The following is a 22,344-nucleotide window of genomic DNA, read 5'->3' on the forward strand; positions in this document are numbered from 1 at the left end:
TTAACCACAATTTTTATCACTCTTGCGGAAAAACACGACTTACGAGTGACTCAGCATGCAAACCAAATTTTAAATAGGTATTTTAGCCTAAGTACAACCTATTTTTTTTTAATTGGCAGTACTTACAAAAATAGTATTAAATGTGGAAAATTATGCAAATTAATTTTAAAGGAAAGAAACCTTTAGTTGTAAAAGCAACTTCTGATATTCTGTAGAACGCATCGCATCTCCACTCCACGAATTTCTGGACTCCTCACTCCGGCATATCTTTAGAACCCCATTTGTCACTCGAAGTCCACTCAGATGATTTTCTACGCGAAATAAAATAAAAATTCTATCATAAAGAGCTGCTTTATCTCGTGTTACTGGCACGATAAAATTAGAAGCGGTAAGAGCGGCGCCGCCTCAGTCGCGTCCAAGCATTCGCGGCGGCTGGATGAAACCCGCATTCTATTTTTCAAATTAATTTTGTTTTATTTGTTTTTCGCCGCGTTGTGTTACGAAACAAATTTAATTTTGTGCCAGTGTTACCACGTGTATGTGCCTTATTTGTGTATTCAAGAACGCGATTTGAGAAAGCTTTTTTAAGCTTGTGATGTGTATGTACTGTATGTGCTAAAGTTGTCAAAGGTAAGTGAGCTTATACGGTTAGAAAGTCAACTTTTGAGTTTGGAAACTTACACGACCACTTAACGGGTATAAGACTTGTATAGGTCAACTTTATTGGTTGCATGGATTAATTTTAAAACTTTACAATGAAGTAGGTACCTATTTATACTTATATATTATGTTTATATACGCACGAAGTAATATAAACTTAAATAGAAAAAAGTAAAAAACTTAATTTATCTTTGTCGCGATGCACTAAAATATTGCGGTTCAAACCTTTACTTTAATCAGCTCGCAAATTCGTGACAAAAGAAATGTGTGCTTATCAAGGTCGTTTTCTGATACAATACTTTTTTAATTTTTCATCAAGAATGCCATGCACCGTGTCGCAGATAAGATTAAGCAGATTACACCTTGCCTATATCCAATCATGGTTATCGGTAAAAATAGTTTATCAGTAGGTATTGCTTTTGTGTTGACATATTCACTCAGTTATGTCGCTACGGCGCAGGGAAAAATGCAGTGCATACCTATAAATATAGTTATTTGTTAGGTTTGAAAATTATTTTTGAGGGTACCTAAAGTTTTTTTTGTAAGGTTGAGACTTGGCGATGACACTACAGTGCCGCTGCGTAGTGAAACTTATGCCAGTACTTATACATTTTTGAGAAAAAGAGAAATTGACTAGTGTCATGATCACTCATATTTTAAAAGAAGTTGAATTATCTGCAAGTAGATATCTCAATATCTAACATGAATATTAACTAGATTAAAGTTAAAAGTTGCGAAACGATGGAATTTATATGGACTATTAATTTACCTGCACTTTTATCGTGCAAGCAAATGGGCATATAATTTAAAAGTATTTTAATGATTTCAAATATTATTAAATAGAATTAATATAAATTATTTATAATTGTAAATGTTAAACAACTAATTAATTAATTTAAAAAGTAAGTAAACAGAAAAGGCGGGAACGGAAGTGAGAATTACGCGGCGAGAAAAACAAATGAAGAACCGGGTTTGATTGGTTCCCCGACTTTTCTAGGAGACGTTGGTTGTGGAAAGAATTACGATGGAAATTAATAAATAGTCGCTAAAGTCACCCAATTACAGTGTTTTCTTGAAACTTGCTACTACATTTAGATATTAGGAATCATCATCATCAGCCGTACGACGCCCACTGCTGGGCATAGGCCACCGATCGTCGTGGAGATCCTTGGGGGAGGCCTATGCCCAGATATTAGGAATACTTAGTGAATTTTTGGCCACTTCACAGAATTAAAAATGTGAATCTTTGACGAAAATTATAGCAACGTTAAAAATAAGCCGATATAAACGAAAGAGAGTAATCTTATGTTATTATAATATTAAATAAATATTGCCTTCTTGCCGTATCGCTATCAGAATTTATTAGTTGGTAGAGCAGGTCTTAATCCAGCGTAACACGTTGATAAGCTTAATGACTAATACAGATAATGTATTATCGGGAATCCCATATATGTATATATGTAGATAATCATTCATCATCATCAGCCCATTAACGTCCCCACTGCTGGGGCACGGGCCTTCCCTATGGATGGATAGGGAGATCGGGCCTTAAACCATCACGCGGGCCCAGTGCAGATTGATGGTTATTAACGACTGCTAATGCAGCCGGGACCAACGGCTTAACGTGCCTTCCGAAGCACGGAGGAGCTCGAGATGAAAACTATTTTTTTTTTGTGGTCACCCATCCTATGACCGGCCTTTGCGAAAGTTCCTTAACTTGAACAATCGCAGACCGAGCGCGTTAACCGCTGCGCCACCGAGCTCCTCCGAGATAATCATTATCGAAAACAATTTCGTTGTTTCCTACAGAACTGGGGGTTTAAAAAGGCCACATCGAAGCAATTCATCTAAGAAAGCAATATTGCAATTTGACATTTGCGCATATGAAAGTAAGTGCGCAATGCAAAAAGAAATGCTTTGATGTGGCCTTTTTAATCCCCTGTTCCTGTTAACAAAAATCAAATCCGAATTTGATTTTTGATAAAAAGACTCTTATGTTGTTTTCCCTAATGGCAACGTTATCTCCAGTGATGTGCCGTTCCTGGGAATGTACCCAAAATGGAATGTTCCCGCTGTAAAAACTTTTTCAAATTGTTCTTCCTTGTACTCTGGAATTATGTGCTTAAAATTAGGAAACAAAGCTATTTTTACATAATTTTTGAGCCTTTTACTGCCGCGAACGTTCCCAAAGTGGGAATTGCATATCACTGCTTATGTAGAGTTTTTTTTTTTTTGACGTGACTTATTGTAGATTTGCCGCAGATGGCATTAACTACTTGGCCGGATCTTATGTGGAGTAGATATCTTCTGTTCAAAGATTTCAATGCATATTATTGCAAGCATTACATGCGCCATTTTGAATCTTATTGAAACTATATCGTTGACTGCCATTGTTATTATAAACAATAGGTGATTGACAGATTCGTGCGTGAAGCCCTATTGTAAAGGACTATAATTATTCAATAGCCAATAGTTCTTAGTGCTGTACAATTTTATAATGAGTAGTTTAATAAGAATAGGATGACGTTCGGAGTTTAGTGTTGTGCATATCTGGAGTATCATTTGTTTTATGACAGCTGGAGGCTGCCCTTTCATAATATAAATATATATTAGATTTAAATATAATATATTATCATTATAGGTATAGAATTATTTTCAGTACCATACTTTTGCGACGGAAAATTCCACTGATATCAACTCAGAATCATGGTCTGAACTGAATCATCCCTCAAAGGTTTTGTTACATTGTCACTAACACCCTGTAAACTCATGCCCAATAATGTACATCATCATGGGCCTTTTCATCTTGATCAGATGATTTATACAGCGTTTCTATGGTAACGTCTTGTATGACTGAAAAGTTTAATATGGGAGCGGCAATGTGTGCGTCAAGCTAGCGGCCTCAAAAAAAAAATGGGCACGAAAAAATAATTTGACCATACCAAAAAATAGTACTCTTATTGAAAAAAATAGTACCTGTTGTAAAAAAATTAGTACCATCACGGTTCTGGATTTATAGCCATGTTTTATTGCACTTGCTAGCTTGACGGTGAGCGAAATTTGGCGAGAGTTAACGACAAGGTCTTTCGCTTTGATTTAAACGCCAAAAAATAGTACCAAAATAGTACTTACCCCTTGCAAAATACCGAAATGAGTACTTCAACGGTTCCAAAGTTATAAAGGCAGTTCTTTGCTCCCGCTGGCTTGACGTTTTGAAAATACCTATTATCTAGGGAACGCTTGCATACTTCAGTATGTAACTAATTTCAATAAACTCGTATGAAATAGTACTTCCTACCATCATAATTTTGATCCGATTCTCTTTCTAGAAATATGTTAAAAAATCATCATAACCTATGCCATACATTTGTTGTTGATACAGTCACGTAGACAATTACATAACCTCACAATTTATTCGTAAGTATTGCCATCGCCAGTATTGCCATTTTGGAGGTCTACCCTACCATTTCTTTGCACTTCAGAGTGTTGCTATTACAAAAAATTGCTATTGCATACACCCATATGCAATAATTTTAATAGAAAATGGCTGCATAGGTCTAGTTCTTATTGAAAACAATCTGTGATTTTAATACATCATAATACATTTTTAATCAGCTGTTTTATTTTATAATTTATACCTTCATGTTCAATTTGTTACGGATCGAAGTGTTTGTTAATAAACAATTTGCAGTATTTGTAGAATAACTCAAAGAGTTTCAACAATGATATTACTTTCATCTGACAACCCTGGCACTTCACCAATTTTTACCCAAAAATGGGGAAAAAATACTAAAATCTGACAACATTCTTCTTGAGCATGTGTAATAATTTTGTTCGCGACTGTACCTGTCTTGATAAATGTATGACATAGGTTATAATGACTTTTTGACATATTTCTACAAAGAGAATCAGGTCCAAATTATGATGGTAGGGAGTACTATTTCATACGAGTTTATTGACATTAGTTACAAACTGAAGTATGCAAGCGTTCCCTAGATAATAGGTATTTTCAAAACGTCAAGCCAGCGGGAGCAAAGAACTGCCTTTATAACTTTGGAACCGTTGAAGTACTCATTTCGGTATTTTGCAGGGGGTAAGTACTATTTCGGTACTATTTTTTGGCGTTTAAATCAAAGCGAAAGACCTTGTCGTTAACTCTCGCCAAATTTCGCTCACCGTCAAGCTAGCAAGTGCAATAAAACATGGCTATAAATCCAGAACCGTGAAGGTACTAATTTTTTTACAACAGGTACTATTTTTTTCAATAAGAGTACTATTTTTTGGTATGGTCAAATTATTTTTTCGTGCCCATTTTTTTTTGAGGCCGCTAGCTTGACGCACACGCGGCAATAGCGTCCGCACGACTGGCATTTCAGCTGAGGGTCGTTAGATGGTGTGGATAGTGAAATAATACCTATCAATCTTATAGAAAAAAAATATAGCATAATCACTAAGGTATATTGCATCCGTAATGGCCGATATCCATAAGGTTGTTTCAAATACAATGTTTAATCGTCTGTCATTGACATTTATGACGATAGCAAAGATAAATTAATTGCAATTTTATCGCTTCTGTCATACTCGCCGAGTTTCTATTTAACAGAGTAGAATAATCATTCATACATTAAGAGACCGATCAGATACTTACAGATCGGATGTACTTATGAAATAAAGAAGTAGGTGTCTATTAACTTACTTATTAGTGTGTTTCGTGAAGCTAAACAAAAACGAGAAAATAGTTTTCTTTTGTTTCCGAAAATAACCTAGCGCGCTAGGTAACCTAATATCTACTTACACCTTAGTGTTCAGAAAAATAAAAAATAACCAACTCAGCATAGGTCAATTCCGGAAACGACATAACATAAGATCACGACTAGAGAATGCAACATCGACTCGAGATCCCAAATTCGAAATCACGCTGGATTGGAAATTACAATCCCGCGAGAAATTTTCGGGATCTCGTCGGGAGTTTATGAAAAACATGTAAAGTTAGGATGGTCGAAAACGATGAAAACTGCTTGTTTGTGATAGTGAGGTTAATTAAAACAATATTTCTTAAAGAAATAAAAAATCTTTATTCTTCAATATTGAGATCAAGAGGAGCTCGGTGACGCAGTTAAGCAACTTTCGCAAAGGCCGGTCATAGGATGGGTGACCACAAAAAAAAAGTTTTTCATCTCGAGCTCCTCCGTGCTTCGGAAGGCACGTTAAGCCGTTGGTCCCGACTGCATTAGCAGTCGTTAATAACCATCAATCCGCACTGGGCCCGCGTGATGGTTTAAGGCCCGATCTCCCTATCCATCCATAGGGAAGGCCCGTGCCCCAGCAGTGGAGACGTTAATGGGCTGATGATGATGATTCTTCAATATTACCAACTAAATATTTAAGTTTTCTTTGGAAATCAGCATACTCAAAACAAAAAGTATAACTCAAGGAGGTTCGCCCAATGCCGACAATTTCGAATGGGATCTTGTCATATTATGCTTCGGGACTGATCCCGAAAAGTTAGATCGGGATCCCGCGAGATCGGGATTAAATTTCATACTCAGGACTAAGTACTAAGTTAATATCCCTATGGAGCAGTCCTCTGACTGCTGGACTAAGTACCGGAAACAACCAATTAAAGTAAAAGGAAAATATTTATCCAACGGATTATCTATTTTTTGACAATAAAGTACTCTGATACAAGCAACCCTTAAGTGGACCATTAATTTATTTGGATTCTGTTATTAATGAGAATACTATCGGCAAAGCGTCGCCCGAGCACTTTTCACATCCATTACTAAGAGATAAGCCACGAAGGGACTAAAAACGCCCATCGCTTTTTTAATCCTGATAATACTTTGTTGTATCGACTGTCTATTAAAATGTTAAAAGGTCCTTTGGGGTGTAAGGGACCTATCTCACTAGGAGTTCGGTTGCCCACATAACAATATTGGTTACGCAACTAGGTGAGGACCCTAATAAAGACTATAAAGAACCGGAGAGGAAATATGATTGGCCACCTGATACGACACGATTCGTTTATAAAAAATATCATAGAAGGAGAAATTGAAGGAAAGAGAGGAAGGGGTAGACCTAGGAGAACATTTATGAAACAATTAAAGAGAAGTTACAGGTCGTGTCGTATCAGGAGGTGAAGGATTTGGCGGCAAGAAGAGAGGAATGGCGATTACTCCACCGACAAGAGCGCAGCTCTTAAATAAAGAGAGATAACTAGGTGATGGTATCCTTACAATGGTTCTATTTGCTAAATGTCCCTCAGAAATCATCGGATTTTCGAATACAAATGAATGCTAATTTCCATGTTCATCAATAGGGTAGTTTCCAACTACTTGGTCAAATCAGTTACTTGTTACTAAACGTCAAAACACGAAATTACTATGGAATTTGTATGAAAACGCACACTGTGACGTCATAGAAAAACAAACAAAATATCGGACTTATTACGTTTTTCTTGATTAAAATTCATAAATAAGTTAAATAGAAAAAAGGAAATGTTTTTCGTTAGTTTTACACTGTCTTTATTTAGTAATCAGAATTTCATAATTACCGTAAGTAGATATAAATGTGCGTAAGTAGGTATCTACTTTCTTTTAAGTAGGTATAAAAAATCTTAAGAGCCGTGATAGCCCAGTTGGTAGAACGCTTGCCTCTCACTTTGAGGTCGCAGGTTCGATTCCAGCACAGGCCTAAACCAATGATTGTCGCATTTGTTTTAGAATTCATGTTTGAATCATAAATGATAACCACGTGTAAAATTCCGAACCTGTCAAATCTTCAGGTTAGATAAGCCGACCCTGTGAAAAACAGGATAATGCTAGGGAGATGATGAGGTAGGTGCAAAGAATTTTACAAAAAGAGATCTAATTGCAGAGGAATGCAGAATCTCGCTTCAATCAAATCAAAAAATCTAATCAAATATACTTTACTCTTCCTCCTTTTTTTTTCGTGCGAGAATGTCAAGTGGAACAATTAGTTGTTAGCCGTATTAGTCATTATAAGTTATTGTTCATTATGGGAAAATTGTCGAAATCACTTTGTGAGACTGTCCTTTGTTTGGTAAGGACTTTTCAGGCTTGAATCACCTGATTGTCCGAAAAATTAAGATTATTCCGTGCTTCGAAGGGCACGTTAAGCCGTTGGTCCCGGCTATTAGCCGTAAAAACACCTCCACCAACCCGCTGTGGAGCAGCGTGGTGGAGTATGCTCCATACCCCCTCCGGTTGATTGAGGGGAGGCCTGTGCCCAGCAGTGGGACGTATATAGGCAGTTTATGTTATGTTATGTTCATTATAATATAATAATACGTATTACGTACTTACAATTACCCCATTAAGGAAATTATAAATAATTATCTTGGAACATTAAGACATTAGCATGTACTTAGGAACGTTGTGTAGGTATGTAGCCGTTATATGACCCATGATGGGAGCCTTTGGCGGCTTAGTGGTAACCATGACACCAGGGTTGATGAGGTCGTTCATTGATCTCACAACCCATTCGAAAACAGAGTACCTACGTCTCTTTATTTTTTGTTTGTCTATGCTAAGAATGGCCGATGGGGCGAAAAGGTTCTGGAGTGGCGACCACGTGTCGGACGACGCTCAGTGGGTAGGCCCGCTACAAGGTGGACCGACGATCTGGTGAAGGTCGCGGGAAGCCGCTGGATGCGGGCAGCGCAGGACCGATCGTCGTGGAGATCCTTGGGGGAGGCCTATGCCCAGCAGTGGGCGTCATACGGCTGATGATGATGATGATGCTAAGAATAATAACTAAATTATAAGTAAATTATATACTAATTTCCCGCTCACAACCTTGTCCGCGTGGACTTCAGTTTTTTTTCTATTCCCTTAGAGGATGATTAAAGGGTGTTTATTTAGGGTAATTTGGGTGGACGTGGTGGAGTACGCTCCATACCCCCTCCGGTTGATTAAGGGGAGGCATGTGCCCAGCAGTGGGACGTATATAGGCTATTTATGTTATGTTGTGTAGGGTGTAGGGTGATTTCTGGCAGAAAAAACTATAGTCTTCCCTAAAAACTATCTCCATACCAAATTCCCACATTTCGGAGGTTTGTGACCTAACCTGTATTGGTCTGGTTATCCCTTCACGGGTTGGAAGGTCAGACAGGCAGTCGTAAAAAACCGGACGACGAACATAAACTCACGACTAGGTATATCGCAGTTGGGTGGGCAAGGTACGATCACAAGTACTAACATATATACACTTTGATACCATGTCACATTATCTTTTTTGAAAAATTACACCGTACATAAGTCTCATTAAATGTCAAATATGATAGTGCGACAGTGCAATAGTAATTCTAAAGTGGGCACATGACATGACTGTACATCCATCGCAAGATGAACTAAGTACCCACACCTCACCGAGCTTTCTGTTGGTGGTGAGCCGTATCGCCGTCTATAATGGTCGAGCCAACTATGTTAGTGAAAACTGCACTTAAGATAAATTAATAACGCATTCGTGCAAATACGGTACTGGGGTTCGCATTTTAATATTTGTGTGGAAGTGTGAATGTGGATTATACGATATCTTCGTTTTTTATTGTCTGTTAGAAATCGACCGCAAGGTATCAGCTTTCACGACACCCGATAAGATTAGGATTTGTACCGACAGACAACATGATTTATAATTGTACTTAATAAATAAAACATGTTTAAAATAGTATTAATTAATTTAGGAAGTGAAGTTAAGAAAATATCTTATTGCTTCTTTTGCTATTCGTGTTCCAAACTACACGTGTACTTAAAGAATAAGAATTTATTATAGACATTCAAAGAAGAGTTCTCAAGTGTGTCCTTTAACCCTCCAAATAGACCACATTGAACCAATTCGCCTAAAGTGATATTGCTATTCGCAAATGACAAATTGCAATATTGCTTTTCGGATAATAAACCTACAATTAAATGAAAAACTATTTTAAATGTTGGTTTTTTTTTCAGTTGTTTACGTATGTAAAAAAATACATAAAGTATATTAAGTACCTACACCTTTATTTCGTTGTGGGATTGACTATGGTCACAATCAGAAGACAATTTGCAAAAAGTCCAAAGATGGGTACAGAAAGTGGCGGTACGGTATCTCCTGATTGCTTGTGGCTTTGCCCACCCCATGGCATTACGGACTTCTGTTACATGTAGGTAAGTACGGTCACGAGTATTAACATGTATACACTTTGAAACCATGTCACATTAACTTTTTTGAATAATTAAACCGTAAGTCTCATTAAACATCAAATATGATAGTGCGACAGGGTTCTAAAGTGGATACATGATATTGCTCATGACTGTACGTACTTACTTGTAAAAATACGATCCCTGCTATTATATTACGTACTCGTATATCCGAAATAAATCGTCTAGCCGCAATGTGGCCTTGGAACAATAAATATATCGACAAGAACAGTTGTAAAACGATATTCACGACAATGGAATAGTCGTACAGAATGTAACTACGCAATGGTAATGAAAAATAAAAGTATTAAATCATGTTTCGGAACACGTGTATGTATCTTTATGTGCAGCTTTTTTTTTATGCGCGATATGCAAGCATTTGGGTAATTCTTAAATACACTTCTCATCAAAAAAATCGAAACACCTTGCAAGTTTACGCTTTGTCAGGATTATCAGAAAAATGTGTACATTTAGGAATAAATGTTAAATGTCGTTTAATAGTGAGTAATATGAGCTTATCAAATCTTAATGTTAATGTTCTAAATTTAAATGAATTTTTCATAGGTTTCGTATTTTGTTAAATGAGTCATTTTTATTCCGTATGGAGTATAAAGGAAATGGATAAAACAACACACGTAAATGAAAAAAAAAGCTAAAAAACGTTTATTTAATAACTTGTATTCCCTCCCCGAGCTCTAATTACTGCTTCCATACGGTTCTTCATCGATCGGATGAGAGTCACGATCACATGCTGTGGTATATTGTCCCATTCCTCTTGGATTGCATCTTGCAGCTGGCTAAGTGTTTCTGGGGCAGGATCTCTTGCTCGAATTCGTCTCTTTAATTCATCCCACAGATGTTCAATGGGATTCATGTCCGGGCTTCTTGCTGGCCATTCCATAATAGAGATATCGACTTCGTTAAGATAATCTCGTACGACGCCCGCGGTGTGAGCCCTAGCATTGTCGTGCATGAATATGAAGCCGTTGCCAATAAAATGTGCATAGGGCATCACATGAGGCTCGAGACACTCTTCGACGTACCGATGACAGTTTAGTGCAGGCAGACGTGGCCCAGACACGAAAGCAAGCTCTGTCTTACCGTCGGCGCTGATTCCTCCCCAAACCGTCCACGAACCGCCACCATAGCTGACCTTTTCTTCAATGCAGCATTGTGCATAGCGTTCTCCGTCTCTTCTGTAGACCTTGTTCCTTCCGTCGTTACCATACAGCATAATTTTACACTCATCAGAAAAGAGAACTTTGCTCCACTGTAGGTATGACCAATTTAGGTGCTCACATGCAAAGTTAAGGCGCGCTCTTCGATGGTCTGCAGTTAATTTCGGCCCATTTGCTGGCTTATGCGGTACCAGTCCACGATCCTTCAACCTTCTTCTAATTGTAGAGTCACTTACAGCCACCCTTCGTACAACACGAAGCCGCTGCTGCAGTTGAAAAGCGTTAAGGCGTCGATTTCTTAAAGAAGTTGTTACAATAAATCGATCATCTCGCTCAGAAGTGACCCGATTCCTGCCAGATCCTGAACGGCGCGTGAACAAACCAGTCTCCCGATAACGTTTATAGACTCTATGAACAGATGACAGGCTTAGATGCAGTCTTGCAGCCACAACACGCTGACTAAGGCCAGAATCCAGCAATGCCACAACTTGGGCGGCTTCTGTGGGCGAAGTATCCATACGTTTTAGAAAAAAAACCTTTTTTCAGACGTCCCAAAGTCACAGTATTGAAATAAAAAACAAAAAGTTTAAGGATAGGCGCCAATTTTTAGTTTTTAAACGCTAAATGTACTCCAACCCTAAACACACATTTGTCTCAAAACAGTGATTCATTTCGTTTATAAGATAAACAAATGAAATTCTAATTTTGAATTTAGAATTTTCGCTTATTACTGTAATGGCCAAACTGCCAGCTATACATTTATGTATTTTTTTTTCATCGTATGAATTCTTTTTTGTGTTAAATTCGGACAGAAACAATGAAAACGGAAGTGTTTCGATTTTTTTGATGAGAAGTGTAGTTTGCAGAGAACCCAAAAAAAATTAAAATATGTTTTTATGAGTTTTTATGATGCAAATCGAAAGTTTATGTCAAAAGCATATTTTGGATGCATATGGACAAGCTTAATACCCTCAGGAATATTAAAAAACAAGGGTAGAAAAACACGGTTGTGACATTTGTGCCTCGGTCGTGACATCACTAAACATGGCTGTGACACAACATGACATGGATGTGACTGTTTTGCATTTTTCATTGTAACTGTTGCTGTTATTTTTTTTGTCATCTTAGTTTTTTGTCTCAATTGATAGGAGCAATTAGGCAGTAAGCAAACACTGAATTGGTTTAATCAAAAGTATTTATTTGGCAATCTTCTTTCTGATTATGTGATACTTAACTAAATCACAATAATTGAGATCGCGTCATAAAAAACTTAGGATTTGGAAACAAAAACCTTTATACTTATTGTACATTTGCCGCAGATGGCATTATCTACTTGGCCGGACAAATGGGGAGCGCTGAAGGCTCTCACCCGGTACAACGTTTAAGGCAACAGGCCTGAGGGTGCCCAGTTGGGCGGGGTCAGTATCGGGGGTGCCCACCTCGGCTCAGAACGTCGTGTGAGAAGAAAAATATTTGAAAGAGTTAATCGATTCTAGAGGGTCGATAGCGATAAGCGCTGATTGAGGGAAGTCGTCGACCACGCCGGCGGGGTCAGTATCGGGGTCCTGAAGTGTTTGGTGTCGCGAGCTGATTGGCTGCCTCTATGGCCCGAGTAAGCGGGTCGTCGGGATCGTATATTACGTCCTTCGGACGCCGATACTTTTCATGAGGTCATGATCGGACGGATGCAAGTCGTGTAGATTTTCACCTTATTCCTAAGGGACAATTTACTACACTTGTTAAGGAGACAATGAAGACTGCCCATTACAAACGCGGCGCGATCGCGCACACGTTTGATATGGGCCTTAAAAGTAAGACTTCTATTTAAGACTACGCCGAGATATTTGACTTACTCCTCCCAAGGGATCGGCTTGCCAAACATCTTGATGACTTTAAGTTGACGGCGTGACCGTGGCGTGTTATAATAGCTTTTTGAAAAGTACACCGCTGCACTTTTCTCCGGGTTTACCTCGATTCTCCATTTGCGAAACCACTTGCCCAAGGCATTGGCCGCGCGTTGGAGAATTCCGGTCATCATAACTTGATCACGGCACGAAGAATAGATGGCTATATCATCCGCAAATAAAGCTAGTTAGGTGTTAGGGGATTTTTGAATGTCACTAGTATACAATGAAAATAGTAAAGGGGAGAGGACGGAGCCTTGTGGGACTCCGCCATGTATCGGGTGCGGTGACGAGAGCGTCCCTTCCACGCGGTAGCGAAAGGTTCGATTTGAGAGGAAGTCTCGTATGATGTGCACGAGACGGTCTGGCACTCCCAGTGAATAAAGCTTGTAGATCAAGCCGTTGTGCCAGACTTTGTCATACGCTTTCGCCACATCGAAGAAGAGCGCTCCCGTAGCGACAGGTTTTTTAAGTTTAACCTACTAGAGATATGTTCAATAATACGGTGCACTTGTTGAACGCAGGAGTGTTTGGTTCTAAAACCAAACTGCTCTAGTGGAATAAGACTATTGGATTCGGCGTAGTCCCGTAATCTAGCAAATATGAGCCGCTCATAAATCTTCCCCATGGTATTGAGGAGACTTATGGGGCGGTAACTCGAAGGTTCGTTTTTAGGTTTCCCAGGCTTTGGTATACCAATTACAATTGCTTCTTTCCACTGCTGTGGAAAGACGCAGTTGATCATGGCGACGTTGAATATTGCCGTTAGTAAACAGATGAGGGGAGCACCGAAGTTTTTAAGGACACGATTAGTGATACCGTCTGAGCCAGAGGCTTTTCGGCTATGAAGATTTTTAATGATATCTAGTACCTCTTCCTTAGTGACCTGTGGAAGAGAAGGATCGGTGGGAGGTACAGAAGCCCTACGCTGAACTTTTTCACCGTCGAGCGGTGCCTACGATCGATAGGGAGAGTGCTGGGCGAACATTGGGCTTCGAGACTGTCGGCAAGGCATTCGGCTTTTTTGTCATCGTCAAAAGCGGGGGGTTGGTTAGGCCTATTGAGAGGTAAAACCGTATCCTTTTGAAGAGACCTAGACAGCTGCCAGATGGCCTGGTAGTGGAGCTCAATGCCGCTCAAAAGGTTATCCCACCGATTCTGTCGCATGTCATTAATACGTTTTCTTACAGTATGCTGCTAGAGACGCAAATGACGGCGACATTCCTCGGTGCGATTGGAATCATATGCGCGGGTGGCTGCGTTTTTCTCCGTTGGCAGATCACGGATATCGGTAGGCAGTTTCCAGCGATATGGTCTTCCATCTCCGGAACCTGTTTTGAAGTTTCGTTCAAAACTGACCTCACGTGATCCGTGAGGGAGTTAATAGCTGTCGAGGCCTCCTCTAAGGAGGTTATTTGTACTGGGAACTTCAGGGCCAAGATCGTTGCTATTCCAGGTAAAGACCGTGTTTCCTGATATCACGCTATGATACTTCTTCTTAGTAAATTTAGCGTAGCCAGGGGTATCAGGGTTGTCGTTATTTATACTAACAATTTGACCTACAAATATTTCTCCTTGAACTCAGTGAGTTTCGTTCCAATCCCGAAATCCACTTCCGTAACAATACCATACAACCGCCTAAAAAACCCCTGCCTAGTGTGGCTATGAATAAATTCCTTCCAAATATCTTGGAAGAGGCCCTTGCCCAGTACTGGGATCTATATGGACTAGTAAAGTAAGTACTCGTATGTAAGCATATCAAACAATAATATAATTTATAAATAAAAGCAACAACACCCACTAAATTATTGAAATAAAAAATAATGTCACGATCATGCATTGTATGTCACAATCATGTGTTTAAAATGTCTACGGCTGTGACATTTTTATCATTACATGGTCGTGACAATTTGAAACGTGTTCGATATAACCCAAAAGCTATCCACGATACTGCAAATCTTAAGTAATTATTTTAAACTACACTGTATGACGTGCATATTATATTTCAAACAATAGTGTAACACTGATACTTAAGTTTAAAACTCTAACACGGCGTTGACGAGTTAAGGTTGTCCTTTTTTTAAAATGTAAAAGCAGATTGATTTTATACTGGTCTCAACGCTCTTAGCCATTTGCAATATTGACAAGAACATATTGTTGCCGTTCTAAAAAAACTTAGAAAGGGTTGCCAATGTCACAGATTTATTTCTACAGAGTATTGTAATTTTAAAGAGTCGCACACGGTTGTGACACAAAAACTGCTCACAAAATGTATGTTGTTCAAAATCATTAATAGTGTGCATTATTTATATATTTTGTTAAACAGTCTTATAGAACAAAGGTTCCTCTTGCATAGTTATTGTAATATTTCGAAAAATAACATGTCACATCTTCAGAAAAAATAATTTTATCTGCAATTCTGGCAATCTCACACGACACGTTCCGTGACATTTATGACTTCTAATTTTTTTAAATATAATATCTAATAATTTTATGGCAAAAATTATATCCGGACACGATACTAGAAGTAATTACCTAAGTAAAATAATTCAGGGGTCACTGATTTTCCTAAAAAACATATACAATTCTTACAACTCACAAAAAAAAAACGTAAGAATAAGAATCACCCATTTGATCGCAATCTCACTTGTTGGTAAGTGACAATGGGACATGCTTACCTAAAAATTGCCTATTAACTCTTGCCTTAAAGAGGCCTAGATTGTAACTTAATGGAAAGTGGGGTGTTTCCCTCTAAATAATTTATTTATTTATTCAATCTTACAACTATCATTACAGGTTATACCTAATGCGACAGTGTATCTTATAATAATGTGTAACTTATAATAACTTATGAATACGATCATAATTCAATTGAACATTATAACAAATTACAAACAATATTGTCCTTGTGAATTCACTCTGAGAGCAGCAGAATACATCGATTCTCTCTGCCACCATATTATAATGGGGGTTAAAAATCCACATCGAATTCATCTAAAAAAGCAATATTGCAATTTGACATTTGCGCATGTAAAAGTAAGTGCGCAATGCAAACAAATGTCAAATACTGATTGCTTTCTGTGGCCATTTAACCCCCAAGCTCATGAAAAGTGTGCCTGTGCCTGGCCATACAGAATAGTTCTTCGACCTTAGGATCGTACCAAGGTCTAAAATATTAATTTGTCGCTTTTCTCCATCTTTCTTTTCGTGACATGGTCGGCGCTCAAAGAGTTTCCTTACGTTTTGTGAGCCGGAGCGTATTGCATACGCCCGCGCAACCATACACGGCTCTACCCATATCTGTGCTATTGTCGCGGTGTTGACACTGCACATATTGTGTCTTCGCCTTATAGTGCAAACCACGTAAGCGCTTTTTTAAAAAAGTAGCTGTGACATACGGACGGACAGACGGACAGACATGACGAATCCGTAAGGGTTCCGTTTTTGCCATTTAGCTACGGAACCCTAAAAATCACATTCTGATGTGATGTTCTTCAGTAAAACCTCGATTTCTTTCAATTAATTTCATTCCGCGTTAAAATTGAGACCACATGTTTTATGTTTGTTTATTGTGAGGTTTTGTTATCAAAAAAAATAATTATGACATGGTATCTAAATGTATACATATTAGTACTCGTAACCGTACTCTGATCCTATCTTCCTAGGGGCTAAGGTAATATAGCTGGGAACGGCACATCAGTATGGGCACTACCTAACATCGTAGCATTATTCATTATACTTACTCACTAACATGATCAATCAGCCATTATCACACATATCCATAGTTCCATTATACCTATACGTATGTATACAATGTAACATATAGATGACGCCAGCCGAATTATAAGGAGGTTTTATCGAAACAAGTCTGGGGTTAATGACCCGGACACCGGTTATATCCAGTTCTTGAGGCATTCGCGCCCCTTTCTACTTGGAGTTAGACGAAAAGCATAGGTTTTTAATGTAGTTAGTAGTTTAGTAGTGGATAGACAGATACCGTACAATAGACTGACGCTAACCCGTAATGAGGTGCGCAGCGCAACAAGAACGTAATTAGAAGAGAACTTTAAAGCTGCTACAACTTTTTATGCGACACCCTAACTATGTGGTGACAGGAAATCAAGGAGTATAGAAAGGCTTCACCAAAGCAATTCATCGACTGAAAGTTTTGTAAAAAAAAAAGGTTTTGAAGAACGTAGCCTGGAAAGTCTCTCGTTGAATGATATGAGTTATCATCAACAACATTCAACAAAAGACGCAAAAATCGTGTTAAACCTTACTTTGTCACAAAGTGTACTTAATACTTACATTTAAGTCGTATTTAATACTTAATATATTTAACCCCCTAAAATATTTCATCAATTTATCATTCTTTCTAGAGACCCGAAAGTACAGTTTTTTAATGCCCTTGGCATTCATTGTGTTTTCGAATACTTTACAATACTTACAAAAAAACAATTGATTGATTTGGAAATTTGGAAATTACGATAATTGCCGAAGGTCATAATAGTATTTTATGCAACAGTTGTATAAGAAGGGTCAAAAAATGCGAGTGGCGTGAGTTGCGATGTGAGCCTTGGCGAACATCGCAATAAGAGACGCCACGAGCATTTTTTGACCTAGTTATACAACGTTGCATACAATACTTTTTCTACGACGACGTAATTTTAAACGCAACACAAAAATTTTCCAATTTATTTTCCAACGCGCGGGAAAATGGCGGCAAATGTATACTTTTTTTTATAGTATATCTATGGCACCAAACAAAGTAAAGGTGCCAGTTTCCAGGTCAAAAAAAAAAAAACAACAACAATGCTTTTTTGGCGACATTATAGTACAGTTACACTTTGTAAACAATGCTTTTATAGGCCATAGAGCGTACACTTTTTCAAAGAGTTTAATTGTGTATGTACTTATATTAGACTTTTTGGTTATTTAAATGCCAGATTAAAGTAGAGGAGTAGAAAAAGGAAATAACAATACTGAACCTTTGACTATACCTAGGTAAAAAAGCCCCAAAGTCGATTTGGAAAAAATCGTTTATCAAAACGCCACCTAAAACCGAACCCATTTCAGCATAGAGTCAATTGGGTCGTGTACTCGGGTCAAGATAAATTATGTACTTAATTATGGTTACTAAATAAAGACAGATCTAAAACTAACAAAAACATTTTCTTTTTTCTATTTAACTTTTTTATGCATTTAAATCAAGAAAAAAGACATTTTATCACGTTTTTCTATGACGTTACAGAGTGCTTTTTCATACAATTTCCAGTAATTTCGTGTTTTGACGTTTAGTAAAAAGTAACTGATTTGACTAGTTGGGAACTAGCCTATTTCACCATTGCCATTTGCTTTCTTAAATGCCTTCCGTCATGAGGAAAATTCCAGAAGAAATACAATAAAAATCCTCTTCACATTAAACGCAATCAAAACAACATCCCCATTATAATTCACACAACATCGCTTGCATACGTTTATTCCACGCCTATTTAAGGCACTGTGACGTTGTGTGTATTGGCTGTTGATTGGTAGAACATTCCCTATTGATGCCAACCAGCTGCCAACATTCTGTGCTCGTCATAAATCGATCACATTCAGTCTTCGTTAGTTACTTCCTGCATCTACGGGTGCATTAAAAACTTTTTGGATCATAATATTTTTCGTCCAGTGTAAAATTCTTCGATAAAAAGGCGCGAAACTTTGTGTGAAACTGGAAAATAGACTGTGAAGTTTTTTTTATTTTAAATACTTGTGGTTGTGGGTAGCTTCACACCGAGGCATTGAGCCATTCGGCTGAAAAATAATTTGATGTGATGTTTTTTGAAATTCCAAAAACATTGGATGCAAATTTATTCAAACATAATTTTTAAATGATAATAAAACGCGATTTAATAAAATTTTAATGCAATAATTATTGGAATGCTGCATTATCTATAATATAAAAATGAATCGCAAAATGTGTTGGTAAGCGCATAACTCAACAACGCTTGGACCAATTTGGCCAAATCTTTTTTTAAAATGTTCGTTGAAGTTCAAGGATGGTTTTTACAGCGAGAAAAATTAAAATGATTGCTGGAAAAACCCTAAAAATAGCCCTTTTCTTTTTCCCATACAAATGAACGTAGTCAATTTGAGTTTTATTGCTATGGTATAAAGTTCATATTAAATTACAAGCACTCACTGTTGTCTAAGCAATCTAGGTGTGTTCCTAACGTCAAAGATCATAAAATATCTATCAAAACAATGTGCGTGTGTGCGTTGGAGCACAGAATACATAGTTGGAGGTTTCCGAAACTCGCGTTTCTTTTGTATTAGTTTCGGCACGCGAGATAAAATGCATCAGTTTCCACGTCATTACATCAGTCAAACAAAAATCGCGTTACCAACAGTGTATATTATTAGTATTTTTTTACAGTACACAGTAGTTTATTATTTTTAATATCCAAATCTATACTTATAATAAATCTGTAGAGAGGTCAATTCTGTACATTAAATATTTTTTCAAAATAACTATCAGGGAGTGATAAGTGATCGATACTGATGCCAAAAATGCAATCAGTAAAATTTTTGTCTGTCTGTCTGTCTGTCTGTCTGTATGTTCCTTATAGAAACAAAAACTACTGGACGGATTTTAATGAAACTTGGTACAATTATTCTTCACACTCCTGGACAGGTTATAGTATACTTTTCATCACGCTACAATCAATAGGAGCAGAGCAGTGAAGGGAAATCCTTTTGTATGAAAAATCTAAACCACTCAAGTTAGACGTTTGAAATTTGGCATGCAGGTACCTTAGATACCGTAGAGGTGCACTAAGAAAGGAATTCCCGAAATTCCTACGGGAACGGGAATTAGAGGGAAAATCCTTTTGTATGAAAAATCTAAACCACTCAAGTTAGACGTTTCAAATTTGACATGCCAGTACCTTAGATACCGTAGAGGTACACTAAGAAAGGAATTCCTGAAATTCCCACGGGAACGGGAATTAGCGGGAAAATCCTTTTGTATGAAAAATCTAAACCACTCAAGTTAGACGTTTGAAATTTGGCATGCAGATACCTTAGATACCGTAGAGGTGCACTAAGAAAGGAATTCCCGAAATTCCCACGAGAACGGGAATTAGCGGGAAAATCCTTTTGTATGAAAAATCTACACCACTCAAGTTAGACGTTTGAAATTTGGCATGCAGATACCTTAGGTACCGTAGAGGTGCACTAAGAAAGGAATTCCCGAAATTCTCACGAGAACGGGAATTAGCGGGAAAATCCTTTTGTATGAAAAATCTAAACCACTCAAGTTAGACGTTTGAAATTTGTCATGCAGGTACCTTAGGTACCGTAGAGGTGTACTAAGAAAGGAATTCCCGAAATTCCCACGGGAACGGAAATTAGCGGGAAAATCCTTTTGTATGAAAAATCTAAACCACTCAAGTTAGACGTTTGAAATTTGGCATACAGGTACCTTAGTTAATTTAAAGCTTAGTTGCAACAGGATATTGCAAAATTCCCACGGAAACGGGAGTTAGCGGGAAAAAAACATTTGTATGAAAAAATCGAAACCGCGTAAGATAGATGTTTTCAATTCAATTCTATTAAATTATTTATTGCATTTCATGTAGTACAATGGAGTGTTACATAGGCATAGGAACTAAAATATGGACCCTGTAGGGCACAGCAACGTTGAAGGGAAGAGAGGAAGTGTGTATTAAAATTAAAACTCAATGAACAATCAATTAAAAAAATCAATTCAATCAATTGATTCAATCTAGCATGCATGCATACCTTAGTAAATATAAAGTTTATTTTTGGCTGTATTTTGAAAAATGGGAGTTATTGGGAAAAAAATTGTATGAAAAAATCTAAACTGCATAAGTTAGATGCTTGAAATTTGATATGCACTCCCACACACACAAAGATCTCTCTCTTATATAACACGCCACGCGGACGAAGTCGCGGGCAAAAGCTAGTGTTTTATAAAAATACAGCTAAACGAAGAAATTAAAAAACTTCGTAATTTCCGTTTCATGGAATTTAATGCCAGATGTGCTCAATTACAATTCTTGATCTCAGTGCGAAATATTTAGGACAAACTTGTGTTTACTAAGAATAAATATATAAAATGTTATAATATGAAGAACGCAAGATGAGTCCGCTTAGTGTAATCCAAAAATATAAGCGACAGATGTAAGTTGACCAACTTTATTTTTCTCATAACTCCCTTGAGTAGGTACCTAGGTATCATCAAATTAATTCATGAACATTTACTAGTAAGAATAGGTGCTTTATTTCGTCTTGTCATAGAAAAGTTAACGAGTTGACTTCTGACGAGATATATCTTACATACATCCGTAAACTCACACCTGTTATTCCTAATGAGGTATGTAGAGCCACGGATAGGTAATCAGAGGCGTGGTCGAGGTTTCCCCTCATTCAGGTCTTATCGCTATCGACCCCACTAGAGTCAATTGATTCTTTAAAAAAAAAATAATTAATATAATCTTCTCAGACACGCTGAGCCCATTCGCGCAACGGCCTGCCCTCACTTAAATTGTATACCGAGTGAGAGCCCTTAGCGCTCCCCATTTGTCCGACCAATTAGTTACAACCATCTTTGGATAATCTACAATAAGTTACGTAAAAAAAAAAAACTATATCTATTTGCTTGAAAATCTCGACAGCTTTGAAAAATTTGTATTTCGTGCTAAGAGTGAATATGTCACTAATATAATCTAATCTAGCCTACAAGATCCCACTGCTGGGCGAAGGCCTCCCATTCCTCCCATTCCATTTTTTTCGCGGTCCTGTGCGTACTCCGGCCAGTCCCTCCAGCAAGCGTCCAAGTCGTCACGCCATCTCTTTCGAGGTCTACCACGACGCCTATGTCCGTCATGATGCGGTATAAGTCACGTCAAATTTATTTTTTTTACTTACAATCCAGCGTAGAAGACATATTTGTAACAAGAAACAGATATCTAGATTGATATTTCTAACTAGGTTAACAAGCCAAACAGTAGATTTCCAGTGCGTTCATGTGCGGCCCCCTTCACACCGTATCTCGTGTATGTTACTGCATATTAACATGTAAGCTTTCTCGAGGTGAAACTGACTCGCGGATCGTTTAGTGTTGTAGTACATACATACATACATACTGTTAGGTAGAACGATAGAACAGAATCGATCGGCATAATCTCGACTGATACATCACTATGCTAATGAACGTCACAATTATAACATTTTATAATTTTCTAACACAAGAAGGTATTAATATTATGTGTCCATTTTGTATGCTAGGAAGTCTCTAAACTTGTCTATGACAATACCTTTTTTTATAGTAACCAAAACCATAGACATTTTTACATTTTGTTCGTAATCCGAACACGAACAATTTGAAAAATAAAAGCA

General features: G+C 37.7%; 1 protein-coding gene across 2 annotated transcripts in view; it reads left to right on the forward strand.

Annotated features, from left to right (window-relative positions):
* Positions 1 to 391: 391 nt before the first annotated feature.
* The window catches only part of LOC126375659 (probable serine/threonine-protein kinase fhkE), a 64,008-nt gene continuing 42,055 nt past the window's right edge, over positions 392 to 22,344 (forward strand). Inside the window, exon 1 of one of the 2 annotated variants that reach the window (XM_050022714.1) lies at positions 392 to 630. Coding sequence is in view for 1 of the 2 variants with exons in the window: in XM_050022713.1 (XP_049878670.1) it covers positions 21,086 to 21,126 (41 nt within the window). In the remaining variant the exon portion in view is untranslated. Of the gene's footprint in view, positions 631 to 20,995; positions 21,127 to 22,344 lie in introns of those variants that run through there. The other variant, XM_050022713.1, reaches the window with a different exon arrangement.

This window comes from Pectinophora gossypiella, chromosome 19 (assembly GCF_024362695.1).
Source record: "Pectinophora gossypiella chromosome 19, ilPecGoss1.1, whole genome shotgun sequence".
NCBI lineage: Eukaryota > Metazoa > Arthropoda > Insecta > Lepidoptera > Gelechiidae > Pectinophora > Pectinophora gossypiella.